The sequence below is a fragment of the Lissotriton helveticus genome, chromosome 10, assembly GCF_964261635.1.
Source record: "Lissotriton helveticus chromosome 10, aLisHel1.1, whole genome shotgun sequence".
Lineage (NCBI taxonomy): Eukaryota > Metazoa > Chordata > Amphibia > Caudata > Salamandridae > Lissotriton > Lissotriton helveticus.
In genome coordinates, this window is record NC_136071.1 from 579,385,317 (window position 1) to 579,406,982 (window position 21,666).

At 41.8% G+C, this 21,666-nt stretch overlaps 1 protein-coding gene across 2 annotated transcripts in view; it reads left to right on the forward strand.

The window, feature by feature from the left end:
- The window catches only part of LOC144784386 (cytoglobin-2-like), a 367,691-nt gene that overhangs the window by 287,446 nt on the left and 58,579 nt on the right, over positions 1-21,666 (forward strand). For both annotated transcript variants that reach the window (XM_078663117.1, XM_078663118.1), the window contains one exon: positions 13,566-13,797. In XM_078663117.1, the coding sequence (XP_078519243.1) occupies positions 13,566-13,797 (232 nt within the window). The remainder of the gene's footprint in view (positions 1-13,565; positions 13,798-21,666) is intronic.

The following is a 21,666-nucleotide window of genomic DNA, read 5'->3' on the forward strand; positions in this document are numbered from 1 at the left end:
AGAAGTAGCTTTCTGTTGATGGTGCCAAAGGGGGCTCTGTCCACTAAAAGCTGATAGTCCACCCATCTCTAAATGAGGCAGGCAGGCTGTCAGTTTTGTGGGCAGGATGCTCCATGACGTTTGCGATTGAGTACTTTGTCCACCAAACTCTGATAAAGCCCTCAATCACTTAGTTTTGGCTTCAGTGATAAGAGAGGCCAGATTAAATCCTGTCACCAAGGTTTGTTTTTCCTTAACAGCAGTTACTTAGTAACTTTATTGCCATTCAATTTACAGAAGTTGGTGCTCCTCCACCTTTGTATGGTGATAAAACACACTTGTAAATTAGTGAAAACCTGAGGGCCATTTGCGTCCAGGGGTGCAGTGACCTGGGTGTCATCTGAGTAAAATAGGATAAAACATCCTAATGAACTAATCAGTTAGGCCAGAGGTTTAACAAATATGTTTCACAGTATTGTGATAGCAACAAACCATGTGAGATTATGGACTGCACTGCAACGGTAGTCGATCGAAAATGACCAGGGCAAAAGAATGAGATTGCCCTTCCTAAAAACATTAAAACCAGTCTGCCACCATGCAAGAGATCTCAACTTCTCTATGCCTTTTTTATATGAGTTACAGGCTCAAGAGTATTGAAAACAGTGGATAGATCCAATAGAACTGCACCAGATACATCTCTGAAAAGTCTCAGGTCATCAGTTGCAGTAGCCTGAGCAGTCTCACTGCCTCTATCCAGTTAGAAGCCGACGTCTACACTTCAGCTGGGTACAAGAATCAAATGGAGTGTTAGCAGCAGCTCTTGAGGTGTGGCTCTGTAAATGACAAGAAATCTAATCAGCAATCTGGGAAGGTTCGCAATGCGAGAAATAGGTTGCAGCAAGTATTTAAAAGAATCACAGTTAGGCACTAGTTTTACGATTTTACTCCCTTCCTATAAAGCTTTGCTTAACTAACCAAAAATCTTACTGAGTTTGTAAATATTAACATTATGTTCTTAATAGTGCTGATAAGTTACACGGCTGTGACAGCAAATGCTGGTACAAAACAAGTACATTCTTTCACTATCATAGAGGAAAAAATTAGGAGTGGGTAGTACTCGCGGAGTTTCACTCTGGTGCATTCCGCAGAGTTACAATAAAACAGCGAGATCCCTTAGAGTTTAACGAGCGGTGGAATTCGGTGTGTTGTACTGCTCATGCTGATTTTTAGTGCCGGGTGCTTGTTTTGCACTGTAAAATCAGTGTGAACTACATCGCACAGTGTGCCAGAGAGTGCTGCTTCTTATTCCAATCAAATGGATTTTCTACTCGACTGTCAGCTATCTCAACACGCAGGGTTGCAGCCTGCTGCAACTGGCCCATTGAGAAATCTCATTGGGAGGATTCTAGCGCCTGAAAATTCCACATGGGGGCATAAATTCTTGCTTGCGCTCGCCAATTTAACGTTGGCAAGCTGCACATGAGGAAAAGCTCAGCGACACGGCGGTTGGCAGATTTTTGCTGGAACTCTGCATTCCAAGCTGAACATAGAGAGAGAAAAACTCCACCCATGGAGTGGAATTTCTCGTGTGGAGTTTTTCATGCATGCCTATTAAAAAATAGATATATTTTGTCCTGACGAGGAAACCATTTCTCTGAAGGAATTAATTGAATACTGGGTTCCAAGGCTGCACCGGTAACCAAAAGCAGCCCTGGCAAACAGTTCAAACCAGCATCTATGCTCTTTTCCCTTTCCACTTTTCCCTTTCCCACCCCTTTTTGCATGCTCCTCCAGTGTCTCTCTCAATATTCCCTGGGTAGCTGAAAGCCTAGCCAAGGCCCTGAGTTCTTAAAACCAGCCTCCAAATGCTCTAGCTCCTGAGTAAGTTGCCCATGGTTTGAAAGGTATGTCTGGCCCTTCTGGGGGACTTGTTTGAGTTAGATAGTAACAGAAATACCTCTGCTTTGTAGAGGAAGAGCTAATTCATCTGTTGGACAATTCTCTGATGGTTGAATATCAGTTAACCGAATTACCACCACCTTCAGCAAGAATGACAGAGGCAATTTCACTGATTAGGTTCCACTATCCAATACCATAAAGTTAATGGAGACCACGAGGTGAATACATGAGATATGAGAGTCAATGATATATGGTGATAAAAAGAAGCTGAAGGGCTGGGCGAATGGGAAGAAAGTGGCAACTTTTGATGTCCCTTTGAAATTGCTGTTAGATGACTACCTTTTGGGCACTTCCCCTCTACATTTGTCTTTGTACTTTGCTGACATCAAGAGCTGAGACCCAAGCAGATGGACAGCGGGCTGGTAGGTTGCTACTAGTTTGAACCAGAAGGGATAGCCAAGAGGACCGCCACAGAGGCCGATGGGCTATTCCAGAGAGTAAACCCAGAAATCTTATTGAGCTTGAGTTTTCCTGTAGAGAACTTTATGAATTCTAGCTCCATCGCGGGGGCTGCAAAGTATACAGCGCCTAAGCCTATGAAACACAAATACCCTGACAACTGATTGGACTATCAACACAAGACCCAAAGAAATAGTCGCTCTAAGTGCCCTGACAAGGCCTTAGGGGAACTGATGGCCAACCTGGTGTTCAGTTTCAGTCACAATAGTCTGCTTCATAGTGTGCACAGCAGCTTATGTAGAGGGATCCAGATTCTTATACAGGTACACATTATTCTCAGAGGTTCCTGCACAGTGTTTACATTGATGCTATCAGTTTGGCTGTTCTTGCCGAGATGTGGGAACATCAATATGGGTGTTGCCAGACTGGTTTAATAAGAATTATCTGCTCTGGAAGATTGCACTGGCTCTCATCACTCTATATGATAATGGTAAAATTGAGCATGCTAATGAGGGAGTTAGGAACAATCTTTAAACTTATTGCCTCCCTGACAATAACCTTATTGAGTTGGAGCTTGATTAGGGGGAGCTGCTGTATGGGCCTGCATACTTCACTGACGCATTACGAAGGTTCCAAACCTAGAATTGAGTCTCTTCATCTGTCAGCTACTCCAGCGAGTATCTCTGATATTTGCCCAAACATAGCTATGACCACGTTGAAGGACTATGTGGCATGGCAAAATTTTGCTTCGGGCGGAGGCTCCAACAGGGCAGAGTTTGTGCAATCAGAATATAAGTGTCCCGCCGTGTCTGTGCATCTAAGGCCAGATGATGTTTGGAAGCCCCAAAACCCAGGGTCGGCCAGAGGTTGGTGTTGCCAGAGAGTTACTGCAAGCTCTTCATGACACTAGCATATGAATACCCAGTGCAGGATCTTCTTCGGTCAAAAAGATCGAAGAAAGGCTCTTAACACACATCTTTGATCCAAAATAGGCCTACATTTGGAGATGTGTTGCAGGGCATCATGCCTGACTTCACAAACATTTGCTAAGTGTGGCCACAGATTTCTATTCTGCAGGGGTAGCTACAACTATAAAAATAGTCAAACTCACCATATACTGCTCCCCCGGATGCACACCTCTATCCCCGATCAGCGCCCATGAGCAGGAAAGGGAAGGGCTTACTTCCTGTTCAGTTGACACCAATACAGCTGATCCTGGAGCTGCTGCCATGCTGACAGCAGCTCCAGGATTAGTAAGAGCAGGAAAACCCAACGCTTATTTTGAGGCTGAGGGCCTGTGCCAGCGATCCCCTGGCTGTTTCACAGCCATGTAATTGCCTGGTGCGCACTGCACGTGTCAGGCTGCCGTAGCAATAGAGCCGGCTAATGCGTCTTGCAGGGGCAGATGTAATCATGCAATTGCAGGATTCAACCCCTCCCCCTGCCCTTGCATTGTGGTGTTTAAGTAAAATACTCTTTGGGAAGTGCCTTCTGCGCACGCAACAGGTGAGGCGACGCTCATCCGCTCAAACAGAGGAGCCCCCCCCCCCGCCATCATGTGGTACCACTGCAAATGACTGGGATGCCATTAGCTTGGATAAGCATGGGCATTGTTGGTCATGAGCCCTCCGACCACTTTGGTTTCCTGAAGTGAAGCATCTCAGAAGCCCAACAGTCCAAATGAAAGCACTTCTTCTTTCGGGAATTTTCACCTGGGCTGATTTCCTTAAACGTTCCCTTTCAGCATTCATGAAGGCCATGTGGCACGTACTGCCCTCAGACCAGTGGTATATATTACCAAGATGCTCATGAGGCTAATGGTCCAAAATAAACCCCACTGAGGAGGAAGTGGGACATCCCCCTACAAAGTCATTTTGAGCTTGTTTTGGTCACTCTGTCTCTCAAGCACCCTTGCCTTGGACGGTTGGGAGCAAAACATATGATCTTCCCAACGATATGATTGATTAAATGTTATGACTTTGCAAGAAGATGGCCCATCTACTGCACAAAGTTAACAGAAATCTCAAGGATAACTAGGAAATCATCAAAGAGTGGTTCAATCCAAAGTACACTCATGGTAGGTAACCGTAGAACCAGTAGACCTTAATCATGGAACCAGGAAGGCTGTTTACTTTAGAGGGCTAGTTTACACTCTTGGTAAAATGTTGGTGAAGACAATTAATAAATGAACATTGGGTTGATTTCTCAACCCATCCTGTTTTCAATGTCAGCAGCTTAAAACCTACCACCAGTGGCTGTAAACTGTTGCTCTCCATGTTGCCTCAGACAAGGATGAAAACACCAAGTATCTCTCCAGCCTGCTGTGAGAAGCTTAGCAATATGGTTTATTGATCGGAGTAGAAATCCCCAGCAATATGACGCCCTGGAGTAGGCACTGCATAGATACATGAGACAGACTACTTGTCAGGTAAAAGATCCAGATTATGTTAGTAGAAGTCCAACCGTGCTTCAGGCTGGCGGTCACAAGAACAGTGGGCTTCGTCAGTGGACCTCCATGTCTGTGTGGACCACAGAGGTCTCAATTTGGTAACAAAAATAGAAGCTGACCCTTTTCCCTGAGTTGATATATTCATCCATAAGCCGGGCACTGCTGGTTTGTTTTTAATACTGTTCGCCTTACCAGTGTAATTCTAGTAGTTTATTGTTGGAATTCTTAAAAACATATACAAGGTATGTAACGTTTACAACGAAATGTTTACAACGCACTACCATTACAACGCAGGCATTACCACGCATACCATTACAACGCATTGCGCTGGGGGGCGCTCTAGGATAGGGAATAAGTTTAATTTTCTATCCAACACCTTCCCTAGTGTCCACGGGGACTGGAGTTGGAATAGAAAATTATACTTACAACTATCCAGCACCTCTAAGCGCTATGCGTTGTAATGGTATGCGTGGTAAAAACCGCGTTGTAAAGGTATGCGTGGTAAAATTATGCGTTGTAACGTCATACATCCCATATACAATGATGCACTTGAAGAAAAGAACACTCAGAAAAAAACATATAAAATAGCTTGCTAATTAAAAGTGATCTTAAAAATAATCCATACTATTTAAAACGACATTAACAAAAAAAGTTCAAAGCTGAAATTCTGACAGTCGGGTTGAATGTTTAAGTCTCTCTTCTGATGTGGACATCAATGTCACCATGTACCCAATTTGTTTTCTGAACTCCCCTCTAAACAAAAATTGGCGGCGTCCTTAAGTTGTCTTTTTCCATGCAATCTAAACAACGGATTTGTTTTTCTTCTGAACATCGAGCAACTTAGGACAGATGCAAAGAAGGTGCTCAATTGTTTCCTTACTCAGGGAGCAAAGACAACATAACAACATATCATTCATTGCTTTGTTCCAAGAGCTCTCGAATAGAGCAAATGGAATATAGAGAAGGCAGAACCTTAAACATCTTTCTTTTCACTGATGGACTTAAGGGTAGATCGAGATAACTTTGACTAACATGGCTGTAAGAATATTGTATTTACAAACTATTTATTAGTTTCGAACATCTTTCCAAATCTGCTTCGACTTGTGTTAAAATAATTGCTTGTTTTATTTTCTTTTCATGAAGCAACCTGTTCAGGTTAGCTGAATTAGCTAATGAGGGCAAATGATATCTTCTTAACATAATGGATACCCCATGATTTGAGTAAATGTCATTTGTCTTGCTGATTGTGAGTAGTTGAGGCTTAAGTGGGTACTAACAGATTGCCTTGATTCCTATTGTTCTTACCCCAGAGGGCTTGTTTCAATTCTGGGGCATACGTTTCTGGGTAAAGAACTTGCTGAACACCATGTAGCTGGTGTAAAACCGGAGTTCTCAAGGACAGCATTGATGCTATCCTAGATTAAAATGACCCAACCTAGCAGACCCATATGCTGGCATTCCAGGGACTCATTGGGTAGAAGTGGGACTTTGTGGAGAACTGTTGCTCCATTATGCCACTGGCTTCCAGGAAGCAACAAAAGAAACTCAGTAGGACCTTAGACTGTCAACACGCAGCTGATTGGCACAAAAGCCTTCTGCAAGGCTTCCGCCATGAAGCCACCTGACTTCCATCGGCCTTTTACTACTTTGTATTGCAAAATGACACTTCTAATAATGTATTCAATGAGAAGGGCGGAGCAGACCCAGCTGCTTTCATTATTGGATGATTGCAACCCATGGAGCAGTACTAGGCACTCATTGAGAATGAATGCTTTTTGATTGTGTGAGCATTATAAAGGGTTCATCTCTACATGTTTGGGGCAATCGTTTCCATCCAGAAAGGCTACATGCCCTTAAGTTCGCTCAAGACCCTGGGCTACCCCAATTTGATCACCTTCTCTAGTGAGAATAGAATTTCACTGCTGAATAGAAGGCAGAGCCTCTGGTGGGATTGTGGATGGTCTTACAAGAACATTCAGACAGCCAAATGAATAGGACTAGGTTTGGGTTTAGATTTAGAACCCTCCTAGTGATAAGTCTTATCGGTATAGGGTGAGTTGAGGACTGGGGAAAAGGGTGCCTGTTTATGGGGTGGATTTTTTTGATGAGTGGAAATTGTCACCGACAATATACTTTTTCGGTTTCACAATAATTATTGTGAAAATCAGAAAATTTGTGAACAGAAGATAGTTTTTAGTCAAAAGCAGTGTAGACCCATTTCTAATGTTGAATGCCTTTATATTTAAACAAATACTATTCGCATGTTAGAGAATGACTGCCACCCCTAGTACAACAAGGACACCTCATCTTCTACTGTATCCTCACCTGCTTTCTTCGTCTCCAGGAACTGTCTGTCAAGAGTGTGTACATTTAGTTGCACATAGGAATGAACTTCACTGTTTATCCTGGCAGTAGGGTAAGGGATGCCTGTCCCAGAATCCTCTCTGGCGAGGGAAACTCTGCAGAAAGCACGTTAGTTAGATCGACCGGCTGAAAATGATGCACCAACTTTAATTGGAAATGGAAAGTTGCCCCACCTTGAACATTTAAGCAGGATGCCTACATCTGTTAAAGCAAGACCTCACAGCCATTAAACAAACCTGTGTGGTTCCTTAAGTGGTTCTTTCAGAATGTGGAGCTGAGTGTTACCATTTCCTCTTATCAGGAAACAGGTTTGATCGCCCCGCTGAAGTTCGTTTGACTTGCCTTCTTGGAAGACCCAGGCCAGGCAAGGAATCAAGAGACATGAACAGTGACTAGAAGATATCTCCTCCTCACTAGTGACCAGAAGAATGCTGCCTCACGACACAAACACGACCCAGTGCATGTGATCTGACTGGTGACTCTACTGGTGTGCACACTCCATCTGTGACCACCTTTAATGTTTTTGCTCATCCCCTGACCTCGCCGTTGTGTGCAGACGTCTAGCTTCTGAATGGCCTACATTCTATCAGAATCCAGAAAAACACTAGTCAAGTGTATGATGTTTTGTAGTACTAACTTCTACCTACCCTGAACTGAGAAATATGCTTATCTTCTGGAGTTAATATTTCACTGTCAAAGAACTACTTCATTTACGTTTAGTGTTTGAGGCCATTAGGATTGCAAATAACTGCCACAAAGAAACAGGTTTATAAGAATGGATTGAGGTCACCCACTTCAAAGTGTGGTGTTTGGAATTGATTAGTAATAACTAGCATTAAATATGTGTAATATTTCTACTAATATTCCATCCCTTAAATCCAAACTGAATTGTGTTGTTTTTGTTTTCCCATTTTCCCAGAATGTTTAAAAGTTTGTGATCATTAAGCGATCAGGACTGGGGTATAGTGTTTATAGAAAAAGACCATGGTCTACCACTGTACTGCTATTATATTTACATCTTATTGTATATTTGCATTTATGTGCTTTTGATATTTGACCTTAGTTTTCATTGGATTAATCTGTAAATTTACAATTAGGTCAGCACTTTTTGTATTGCTAATAAGCCCGACACAGTTTGACAATCTTCACAAAACATTCCCCCCAAAATAATTTCATCTACCTCAGCTCTTTCCTGGAAAGTTTCTGGGATCTCTGTCAAGTGGGAGCTGAGAAAAATTGGGCGTCCAAGAACGTTTCTTTCCCATAGGAATTTCAAACAGCTATACACAAAATACGGCTGAACAGAATTACACCAACTTGGCAGAAAGCTAGATCTTTACCCAGAAAGTGCACTTTTTGTGATTTAGTGGAAACATGTTTTGCCATTTTTGAGAAAATAAGTTTACAAAATAGAGATATCTATATATTTGGTCCTGTTGGTGTACCACAGGAGTCCCATTGGACCACAAATTAAAAAAATAAATTGTACTGATAGGCTAAGAGAGCTTTTTTCTGGGGATGGCTTGGCCACCTGTGGAAGGTTGGGTCAGGCCCTGGGTTCCAGCCACCTCCGTAGAGTCAAATGTTATTCTCACTAAGGATAAATATGATTAAAAAATACAGGAAAATCACTGGAAAGAAACTAAGGTGAACATCATGTCATAGTTAGGTAAGATAATAAGATCTTTCTTTAGGTGAACATCCCTCCCCCCAAAATAAACTGAAGAAACACAATGGTTAAAGTGATGTCATAGTTAGGTCTGGTAATAAAGTCTTACTTTAGGTTACAAAAACATAGAAATTCACTCAAAAACTAAATTTAATGTAATGTTCTAGTTATCTTAGGTACTATACATTTAGTTCATACAAAAAAAAATAGAGATTCACTGAAAAAACACTAAAGCTAAATTGGCGTTATAGTAAGGCCTTGTAATATTATAAACACTAGTATTTTAAAAACAAAAAAACGAAAATCCAACAATTATATTTTACTGATCTAACTATTAATTGCTCCCCACCATACACTGCTTATCACCTCACATATTATGTCACTTGTGACATGTTCAATGACATTGATGATTACATTATCCCTTGCAGAGAGAACAAAAAGAGGGTTAAAAAAAGCCTCAGATCCGAGGTCAACAAAGAACACAGTGAGGAAATAGAACAGTTGTCTTTAGTACTATGTCCCTCATTCATTTAAACCAGGAAATGCTGTTTATCATGCTCCCTCAAAGGATCCAACAACTTAATAATTTTCTAGCACTTTCGAGATCATAAGAACCAACATCTTAATGATGCACCAACACTTTCCAGATTTTCTGTCAGCTCATTGGTTGTGGTGAGTGATTCCAGATTTATTGAAAATGGATATAGAATAGGTTGTAGTTATCGAAAATTGATGTGCACAATTTTTTAAATTATGCTTTTTCAAATGGCCTTCAGATGCAATTGTGGTAGATCAAAAATTTGATTGCAATCTCATAGTATAAAAAACTATGAAGATAATCTTTTTATCAACAGTGATTTATCAAACAGTGATGATTAATTGAATATTTTGTTTTACTTTGTATAGGTGAATGTTATTATCTGTATATTTTTCCCAACATGAGCAATTAGATGAGGATGATTGAGAGAACTGTGAGGCCTATTCACAAACTAAATTTTTAGTATATACAGTAATACTACAAATTGTATGACTTACTACAAGATTTAAGTGCAGAGATCGCCACCTGTCCTAATTTTTTCTATGCAGAGATTTTTGCACCTCCGCATAAGTAGGTATATATTTTTGTAGCAAATGTGGGAGGGACCAGGGGGAGTGGCTGTAAAATAGGAAATACTTACTACTGAATGTGAGAGGTTTAGGGAAATAAAAGGAGGGGTTTAGGGAGGGGAAAGGAAGGATTATGTGACAGCCTTGCTAATATAAACACCCTCACACAAAAGACTAAGACCATTGCTGTTCACAAACTACAGCCCTAAAGTTACTACAGCCCTAAATGTAACAAAATAATAGTAACCTGGAGTAAGTCTAGCATCACAAATGGCCACTCTAAGGTACTGAAAAACATTCCTTAAGAAAACAGAGACAGGAACTTAATTGAACACCCCCATAGGATATAATATTAACATTATTCACTTTTCACACATATATGTATATGTGTTGCACTCCCACCATGCACTCCCATCATGCAGTGTCTACAATCATGGCTCCCATAAAGATATTAAAAGAAGATGTGTGCTGTCCTGGGATTAAAGAAGGCATAAGAAGGCATTCCTTTTAACTGCTTATTTATTCGTGCTACAGAGGATGATATGTTTCGGTGTTTTGGAATTATGAAAATTCTTAAGCAACTAGGGATTCTGTCAACGTCAATGTAATTATTGTGGGGTGAAACCTCCCACCATCTGACTATTTCGTTTCTCATTACATTTCTCTTGTGTAGATGACTTGTGGTTTAAAGTGCCAGTGGGCGGTTTCCTTAGTCGGCACTTGCTCTTCTGTCCTGAATTATCGAGTCTGTGGATTCATCAAACAAACATTGTGTTGCCTCTTTTCATAGAGAACACCATCTGTGTTTAAAAAGTTCCAAGTTTCAACTTTAACCTCTTAAATTCGGTGTTATATGTCTCCACATCCTGAAATAGGGGATTTGATACATGCAAGTCTACAGTTAGGGCCTGATTACGATGTCATCAGGAAAGGCTCCAAAGGGCATTCAATTCGTGTGAATCTGAATCGGAAGCCTTGTTTCTGACCGACTCTGTCACATTCCCAGGCAACCAAGTATGATGCAAGGGAGCCGTCCAGGCTGTCTGAATCGGTTCCGAACGGGATTCAGGCAGCCCGAGCCATTCAGATCTGAATCATACAGCCCAATGGAGACGTTTTTTGAACGAGCGAGTACGATGACCGATTCAGACAGCTGGCCCATATCCGTTTGGCTGATATGAAACGGCTGTGGGAATCGAACTTCGGGGGCCCATAGCAGGCCCCCCTTGACCACCATCCCTCTGAATAGGGCCCATAGGGTACCCATACCCATGCATGCACAGTGTGGCAGGCACCATGGAGTGCCCACCACAGGGGGCACGACTTTCCCCAAACTCCCTTTTTTTCAGAACACAGGCTCCCATTGAAGTCAATGGGAGTCCGACCGAATCGTATAAGGATGCATCCAAAGCACTCAGTCAGACTCCCCCGATCTGAGTCGTTCAGAAAGCATTCCGGAACTGATTCGGTGGGAATGCTTTCCTAACAACATCATAATCTGGCCCATAGTTTTAAATATGCATCGGGAAATAGGAGCAGGAGTAGATTTACATATTAGTAAATTTACACTTGTAAATTTGCCTTTGTGAATATGGACCTATCAATAAAGGGAGCTGCTGCAAACTGGTGGCTGACATTCTGTTGTCCGCAGACCAATATATAATGATTTGTTTTTATGACTCAGCCACAATTATTCCTTTTGATCTGAGGCTGTGGAATATAATTAGGAATGAATAAATAACATTTTTTAACTAGGACTGTTAGATTTAGGTTATTATTTTGACCCTCTAAAACAGCAATTAATAGTAAAAGAGAATATCTGATTCTGGCCCTATACCAACTATTTGACTATGGACACAAGAGACAGCAAACAAAGTCTGGATTCCAAACTGACCACATTGATTTATTTTACCACAAACTATTGAAGCTGGGGAATTAAAGTTGTTTAAAGTATTACCACATTTTGGCACAATTTAGTGCTGTATATAATTTGCAGCACTATGGGCCCAAAAAGATGTTTCTTGTTTTTACCCAAAGGCCAGTAAGATATTGATCATAGGTTTTACCAGCTGCTCAAATAGATGGCTACAGCAGTTAGTTTGGGGCGAGACCTAAGTTTGCTACAGATATATAACCTGCACTTATTACATTTAAATATAAACACTATGGGCCTCAAGAACAAAACTCTTTTGAAGTTGCAAAGTCTGCGAATTTCAAAAACACAGGCTTTGCAATTGCAAAAGAGTGTTTTGCAATGTACCAAACTATTGTATCTCATTATCTCTCTGTAACGTTGCTATATTGTTTCTCCTTCTCCTTTCCAGACTCTGCTATATTTATTTAAATGTGAGCTCTTGCTCAGTCTGCTCCACACCCACAGCCCGAACTCCATCCACCTACTGCTGCTGTATCCATGGTGGTACAAAAGGAGGTGGTGATGGACGGAGAATCTGAATCAATCAAACACTCACACCCAGTCAAAAGATCTGGGTTTAATCCATCACCGTTCTTTAGCCCACTCTGCCACCCCAGTTCAGACGTGGCTATATGCAAATCAGTCTGACCCTGTGCCTCATGGGAACAGTCCAGCCCGAACTGCCAAGCCATGTCTTTCCTGGACCGGAAACAAGCTTCCGAGGACCGGTTTCTGGCATTCCAGCCGTCTTCAGCCCGGCTTGCTTGAATCCAGTGGCAAAGTGAGCAAGGGACTCACGTCTGAGCATACCCTGCCACACTTATGGCGGTCAAAAGCGGTACAAAAGGGGGTGGCGATGGACGGAGCATCTGAATCAATCAAACACTCACACCCAGTCAAAAGATCTGAGTTTAATCCATCACCGTTCTTTAGCCCACTCTGCCACCCCAGTTCAGACATGGCTATATGCAAATCAGTCTGACCCTGTGCCTCATGGGAACAGTCCAGCCCAAACTGCCAAGCCATGTCTTTCCTGGACCGGAAACAAGCTTCTGAGGACCGGTTTCTGGCATTCCAGCCGTCTTCAGCCCGGCTTGCTTGAATCCAGTGGCAAAGTGAGCAAGGGATTCACATCTGAGCATACCCTACCACACTTATGGCGGCCAAAAGCGGTACAAAAGGGGGTGGTGATGGACGGAGCATCTGAATCAATCAAACACTCACACCCAGTCAAAAGACCTGGGTATCCATGGTGGCCTCTTCCAATGATTTCTACACATGTGCATACACATGCAGCCATCTTGGAATGCCTTTGATTTTGCTTTATGAAAAATCATTGCAAGGTGACTTCCATGGGTGAGGACCAACCAGACATTTGGAAAACAAAAAAAGCATTGGCAAAGTCAATAGGTCTGCTCCCCGGTATCCCAGATTTAACCCATTCACTTCGCCTATGCTTATTAAATTAAGGGTATTATCAAAATCAATAATATATTTTGCATATAAATTATATTCAAAACAGGGAAAGGTGTTTTATTGTATAACCAAATGCACACAACATTTTCACATTAGTGTATTTAATGATATTTTCTTATTAGGATCTGTATTGTTTCAATGATTAATGTATCACTGAAATGTTTCTAAATGCCTTAAGCTGAAACTAACAATCTGTACATGTATTTGCTTTTCTAAGACCACTAATTTGTTGTACCTACTGCATTTAGGCTTTTTGTGGATTTTCCAAAGACTAAAAACTACTTCAAGAAGTTGAAAGACATCTCAACTCTGGAAGAAATGCAAGCAAGTGCTGGAATCAAGGCCCATGGTAAACGAGTAATGAACGCTTTTAACCAGATCTTCAGTAACATGGACAACTGGAGTGAAGTACGCACAATCGTGGCTCGGTTGGCAAACAGGCATAGAGACGGCCACCAAGTAGATGTGTACAATTTTGAGGTAAACTATGTGTTCTTTTTTATTATTGTTTTTGTTACGTTTAATCTAGACAATATGAAAGAATCTTACCAAATCGTATAGTTTGTGTGCGTGTGTGTGTGTGGGGGGGAGAAGGGTGCGGGTAGCGGCAGTGACCTCCGATTCCATTTAATATTGCCTGATGCTGTCACAGGACGTGACATCACATGGTCTTTGGTCCTGTTTATTGACGACTGTATATGTAGTCAAAGAAGTCTACGTTGAAAACTCAAGAGAGCAGCTTTTCCATCAACAACAATTGATGAAAGACCTAATAATCCAGCTATTTAAATTAACAACAGCTAAAAGCACACATACCTTTAAAGCATAAAATAGTTTATTTAGAAAACAATTATTGGTTGATTTAAAATTCAGGTAGGTTAGATAACAGGAACTGCAAAACAATCCAAGAGGCAGCACTGTATGACCTTCAAGAGTTTATTGTTTAATTGTAGAATAATTGCTTCCTGGCTCCATACCAGAGTATGTAAAAAATACTACGCATAATAGAATGATTTGTATGTTGAAAAGATTTGAAAATTGTTTTTTTATCGGAATGAACCTGCACATCTCTGTGTGGATGATTACTCCCATGGTAGCATGGACTACAAATTAATTTTTTTCTGTTAAATAGGTTCTGTTAGATATATTCATGTATGTGTGCTCTATATTCAGTGCTTAATTTCAGCAGGTGGATTCCGGTGCTCAGCACTGGCGCTGAGTCACTAACATCGGCTCTTTTCCTGCGCACCAGTTAAGGACACATTTGTTTACTGAAGATTAAGTGATTTGCTCAGAATCACAGGATGTTGAACTGATGGCGAGACTCGTAACTGGTTCCTCAGCTCCAAATTCAGCAGCTCTGGCCATTGCACCACAACCTCTCCCCACTTTCATGGTTATTAGTTGGTTCTGTTTTAGGCGGTCCTAACAGGGGAAATGGGCTGGTGCAAGCTGTCTCCTGAAGTGAGCCCCGGCAAGTATTTTATTTTTACAAATTAACCACGGTCTATACTTACTAACATATGCCTATTACTCCTCCTGGGGAATAGGCCATCAAGCAGGACGTTCCAGCCACCTGTGTCCTGAGCTTTTCTTAAAATCTGACTTCAGGTGTAACTCATCCCCTTGCAGTCAGCCTCGAGGTCTCGGAGCCAGGCCTTAGCCTTTCTCTTTTCCTTTTCCCCTTGAGGATTCCAGGTCAAGGCTTGCCTGCTGATGTTGATGTCGGCTTGCAGAGGGTGTGACCTATCGAGCCTCAGCATCTTTTCGTGATTTCTTCATGAGAATAGAGTTGGAAAGCCTGCTGCCATAGGCCATTGTTGCTGATGGTGTTTGGCCTGTGGATTTGAAAGATTTTCCTCAGGCAGGTGTTGATGAAAGTCTAGACTCTGTTGGCGGTGGTCACTGTTTTCCTCAAAGTTTCTGCTCCATATAGCAGGACCGTTTTTACGTTGTGCCTCTATGAGGCGAGTTAAATAAACACAGCTGTTTATTCTCTAATAAACATGACGGCCATTTCTAGCCCAATTACTTTCAGAAATATGCATCATTTTATACATAGTATTTGATAGTGCTGCAACCACTGAGGAGCCAATTAAAAAGTGTCCTGAAAAATGCCTTGTGTTACTCACCCTAGAACTACCAATGGCAGTGGCATCACTATTTCTCAGAAGACGGAAAAATTTGCACTTACTTGATTTTGTGAAATAACATGGGAAATGTCGTTTCCGCACCGATTCCTACATGTTTTTCCTGCATTTTCCCCACTTTTAGAAACAGGAATGTTTTAGTGAAAAACACCAGCTCAACGGTGTTCCCAACGATCTTAATATGGGTCAGGTAGCTTCAATTACCCTCCCCATTGGAATTACCTAGTCTCTCATAATAAGGGCCTAACTGGTGTCACTACTTTGTACATACAGTATACACTCCTTGAATTCATGGAAAATTCGGAGGTCACTTTTGTTCCAGCAGGTGTATGGAGTATAACAAGGATCACGGCTCAGTGGATAGTTAACTAGCATCTTACATGTGCCAGATTTAAGGGTTTAACTCCCTTCTTTTCCATTTGTAATCTCCCCCAACTGTGCCTATTACTTTGAAAAAGAATTCAGTAATGTCAATACTGTATAAGCATAATGTATGAATAAAACATAAGTTTTCTTCTTCAGAACTTTTTCGAAAATGGTGCATTTAAAGGCTATTTTAAAGGGATAGTTTCTTTGAGAAGGTCAAATAAAAGGTGGGTAGGGAGGTATCACCCAAATAATTTATTGACACATTTGTACCATAGTTGACGAGGAAGAAAGAGAGAGAGAGACCAGGAGATGGAGGGAGGAAGATACAGAGCACACTTACATAGAACAGTATGTATATATATATATGCATATATATATTACCTACTGGCGGTCGCCAGTAGGTATATATAGTTAGGATTTTTTCTCTATGGGTTTTTTGAAAATTCTATGTCTAATAACTTTGGCGTTTGTGGACGGAATTGGCTGAAATTTTCAGGAAAATGGCACATTTTGTTTCTGAGCAGCCCTTGAAAATTTGGGGGGGGTTCATCCAGGGGGGGCCGAGAAAAAAGGGGGGGTCCCAAAACGTGTTTTTAACATTGAGTTTTCCATAGGGCGGTTGGCCTCACTTTTAGCCCGAACGGCTGAATGGATTTGCACGAAACTTGGCAAAATTGTAGGGACTGGTAGCCCGATGTGCCTTTTGTAGGTCTCAATATATGTGCTCCAGTGGATTTTGAGAAATTAACGTTTAAAAAAAGATATATATCTGTAAGCGCGGACCAGGCAGCGCTCTGGTTCGCGGACTTTTCGCGCAACGGAGCTTTGTGAAGCGAAGCTGATTGGTTCTCCGGCGTCTGTCAACATTCCAAACAGTCCGTAGCGGCCGCCATCTTGTCTCTCGGTAGGATCGAGAGACAAGAGGAGGTCAAAACAAAGGGGGAAATAACTATAAGGGGGCATAGTAGATCCTCGCTGACCCCCTAGGTTTGATGTGGAGGTTTTAAAAGGGCCCCGCGGGGCAAAAAAAAATAATAAAAATAATAATTGAACGGCTGAATGGATTTGCACGAAACTTGGCAAAATATTAGGGACTGGTAGCCCGATGTGCCTTTGCTAGGTCTCAATATATGTGCTCCAGTAGATTTTGAGAAATTAACGTTCAAAAAAAGATATATATCTGTAACAGCGCTCCGCTTCGCGTAACGGAGGTTTGCGAAGCTGATTGGTCATTCTGTCACTGGGCTATAGTTGGGCTACATCTGGCTGATATTTGGGCTACATTTGTTTTTTTGTGTGTCTGGCGGCCATCTTTGGGCTACATTGGGCTACATTGGGCTTCATTGGGCTACATTCGGCTAATTAGCAAATAGCTCATCGCAAACTAGGAATGGTAAAGAATCGCTATTTATTCCTTAAAGTTCGCTATTTAGGAAATGCAAATAACTTTGATGATACATATGGCGGTTCATCTCTAACAAGATAAGAAGCATAGGGATAGATTTATGATGACTGGCGCATCACCAGGGATGTGTTAGTCATTCTGTGCCGCTGTTCCGTCACCTATGGTGTGCTGCATTTACAATGCGGCGCATCATGGGGCAAAAACAGCACAGATGCGTGATGTATCTGTGCCGTAAAGGTGGCGCATTGCTGGAGTTGTATCGCAAGTGTGATGAAGCTCCAGCAAGGGTCGGGGGTGCCCCTGTCGCAGGGTTTCTGTTCTCACACAGAACTGTGGACAGAGGATTGGAACCTCGGCGAATTAGGGTGTCCCAAAACTCACGTTAGTAATCAAAAACTATTTAGCAAGCTAGGTACAGTGTCACATTGGATATAACAAACTCTCAATGTTTAGACAATCCAGAATATGAACTTATAGTACCTCAGGATACGTGGAACTCATGAACAGTCGGTCGTTATAGATTTCTTAGAAACCAGAACATGGAGTTAAGAAGAACAGATGTGTATTTGAAATGTTTATTTACTAATGCCGTCTTCTCAGGCGTAGTACCTTAGATAATAAAAGTACACATATTATCAGTAGCAAAATTACCAGCATAGTTACTAGTACATAAAAAGTGAATGGTGATAGTATGTTAACATGCTGTAAATGAATAAGAGTTAGCAACACTTATAAGCAGCCGCGGGCCGTGGAGGGAGTTACGGTGAGGCAGGGAGGCGGGGAGGGGGAGAAGCAGGGTGGAGAATACAAGTACACATATTATCAGTAGCAAAATTACCAGCATAGTTACTAGTACATAAAAAGCGAATGGTGACAGTATGTTAACATGCTGTAAATGAATAAGAGTTAGCAACACTTATAAGCAGCCGCGGGCCGTGGAGGGAGTTACGGTGGGGCAGGGAGGCGGGGAGGGGGAGGGGCAAGGTAGAGAGGGCTCCACCCTGCTTCTCCCCCTCCCCGCCTCCCTGCCCCATCGTAACTCCCTCCACGGCCCGCGGCTGCTTATATCTCACCCTGCCTAATACACATATTATATTATTTGCTAAGAAGGTCTCTTTGTGTTGGTTTAGGGCGTGCCCATACTTTAGTGTCTTAGATTTGAAGGAATCACATCAGCATACACCAGCTCTCTCTTCATGTGAACCGCATCAACTGTTGTGTATGTGTGTTCGGCAAAGCAATATAAAACCCGCCTCATGCCCAGAATTGGCAGAAGTTGCACTTATGTTATGAGTATGAAGTCGTGGAGATCAGACCTCATAACAATTCTGTATCGTGTTGTTCTTGAAACTTTAGCACTCGCTGTACAGATATAGTTTAACAAGTAAAGCAGATAGTAGACCAATAACATATTATTCTCATGTAAACCACGATGAACTACTAGGTGGAAAGCTAAAGCAACAACTAAGTGTCGTGTGCAGAAGTTGCAAAAAAGGAAAAATGGCGTTTAAACCGGTAATGAGCCCATGCTAACTTAACACGGTGTAAAGATATCCAGGACCTAGATGACACCTCCTCATGATCCGGAAACGAACTGAATAAGATAATAGAAGTGCCATCTCATGAGAGCAGATTGCAAGTTTATATGTGGACGGTCCGCAAGGTAAAGCATTAAAAACTAGGAAAATTCAATGCTAAAGAAAAATAAAACAGCCAAGTACTTTATCGAGTCTTAAGCCAATAGGCAAGGTAAATAATAAAAACTTGACAAATAAGTCAATGAATTGTCAATGAAATGCTAGTACTCAGCATATCAAACATGAAAAAGGTCTATGACATAACTGTGTATGCAAAATAAGCTGCAACAGCCTCCAATAGGAAGTCACCGTCTTCATCCGAAAACAGTTCAGCCATCCAATTTAAAAGCGGAAAAGAACATACGTGCTCTCCCAGCACCGGATCCTCTATCACCATCAGAGGACAGCTCGGTGGGTTTTCAAGAAAGCTGTGTTCCAAGAAAGACTGTGCTGCCGCCAGTAAATTCCAGGGACCAAGTAGTCCATGCATCAATGCCACAGCCATAATCCTTTCGCCAGGACAAATCAACTCGTGAGTAATGATAGGAGTCATCAGCTGATTAAAGTCGACGTCAGGAGAAACCGGTCCGCAGAGACACAAATCAATGGCCCAATCGAAATCACAGGTCAGGCAGTGAAATACAGGCTGGACACAGGTGAAGTAGGAGAACCGAAAAGATAATCCATATGCCGTGCTTAATATTGCCAACGGCATTGTGCCATAATATTCTAGCATGCGATTGCGGAACAGTGTCAGCAGCTGCAGGGTCGGAGGTTGCATAGGAGGGACATCCATATTTAAAAATGTAAAAAAGCACAAGAGCGTCCGCTGGTAATGCAAGTAAAAATGCCAATCCACGAACCAGAGTGCAGAAAATACAATGAAAGGGAGCAGGGATGACTCCAAAGATTTTCTCAAATGAAGTCACGAGACCACTGGTAACAACTTTAAAAAAGTGTGCCAGGGATTTTGTGGAGGATGCGTTAAAGATAGTCGGAAACATGTTGCTGAAATTGAAAGGCAAACCTGTGTACGGGTGTTCGCTATGTGAAGTACGAAAGTTTCACGGGCCGAACTCAAGGCCACCTCTCTCTGAGACAAAAGAGCTCCTATTCTTGCCATGCCGTTGAAACGTGTCCCAAGGTTGGTATTTGTGGCCAGATTGAAAACTCCCTATGTTCATGTGTGGGAGGAAATAGAACATTTCTGCAGCAAATAACCCGTTCACTTACTGTTACGATAAAAGGAATACTTTTAATTAACTCAGAACAATCTTCATTATTGAGCATCAAATAACTACCATTTTCCAACAACTTGAACGTGGGGATGATAGCAGGAACTGGCGTGCCTTGCAACACGCAAGCCATATTTGGTCGGTGTTTGTTGCATGAATCGTGTAACTGTATGTGCCTACACATTAGTGAATGATCTGGCGTCTCAGTGCATTCCTCTCCATTCAGATAAACTTCTTGATCATCTTTGAAACATCTGTATGTGTATGGAAGCGACCAGACCTCATGAACAAAAGCACTACCTAAAGGTTCATAAAGACCTATTGGTATATATTTCATACAATTTGAAAACTTATATAAAGCAAAAGGCAGCGTTATTAAACCGTGGATAAGGCATGTTGCCAAAAAACCCGCAATCCTCTGCTGATGATGTCACTGAGCATGTCATGAATGATGTAATATGTGACATCATCAGCAGTGGATTATGGGTAATAGTATCTCTAGTTTACTCCCCTATAGCTGTCTTTCTTTTAACATAAGTGTGTGTTTCCTTCCCTTATACTTACTGTTTTTGGTTCGCTTCCAGTTCGCGTACCAGCGAGCGAACTAGGAAGCGAACTAAGAGAAATAGAGGTTGGCACAGTTCCAAATATTGTACCAATTTTTTAATAACGGGGAGGTAGTTCTGAAAAGAACTTTTTTTTTATTTTTCTGAACATTTTTTTACTGTTTTTGAATTTTTCGGAACAGTTTTATATTTTTTTGGGTTTTTCTTGGAGGGGGCAATGAAAACGATTCATTGTAAAGGGCTCAACAGGAGCAACAAATCAAAAAAAAGAAGTATTTATTATTTTGGGCGTTTCGGACAAACTTGCATATGATAGTCAATAGCTCTGTTGATCAGAGTGATGCTTCTTTCTCCGTAGGAAATGAATCCATCGCAAAATACGCAGGTGTGTTTTACTTCACCAAATCTCATTTGTATATTTGGCACCATCTCCCTGCCCTCTGGTCCCGTTACTTCCGGTACAACAGATCTTCTGGCCATAATAGGGAGATTATCTAGGTCGTTCCGAAACTGTGCAGCACTGTAGTTGTTAGGATGCCACCTAGTCATATGGCGATGCATTGTGTAGTTTCCGAAACTGTATTTTTTGTCGGTCCCTCTGGACAGTCTATCTTGACATATAAGGCAAGTTACGTATCTTGCATTTACTTTTTTCTGACCTTTGGGAATTTTAAAAAATTGCCAAATGAAGTTTTCTTTCCGGTGAGACGTCTTGGGCTGCTCAGGCAAAAACTGCCTCTCTTCGTGCTCGTCCTCCTGTTCCTCTTCTTCTTCTTCTTGTTGAATTACAACTTGAGCAGGTGGTCCACTCTTCCTTGGATGTGGTGGAGGTGGTGGGGAAGCACCAGCTGAAGCTACTAAAGAAGCCATTGCTCAGTGATCACAAAGGGTCTTTCTCTCACAATGATGAAAGTCAGAGTGAGGAAAGAAGGAGGGATTTTCATCATTTGGGAAAAACAAGAGTTCTCAACCAATCAAAAGTGTTCATTTTAGATTATATGACCTAGTCTTACATCATTAGGAAACCAAAAGTGAAATGAACCAATG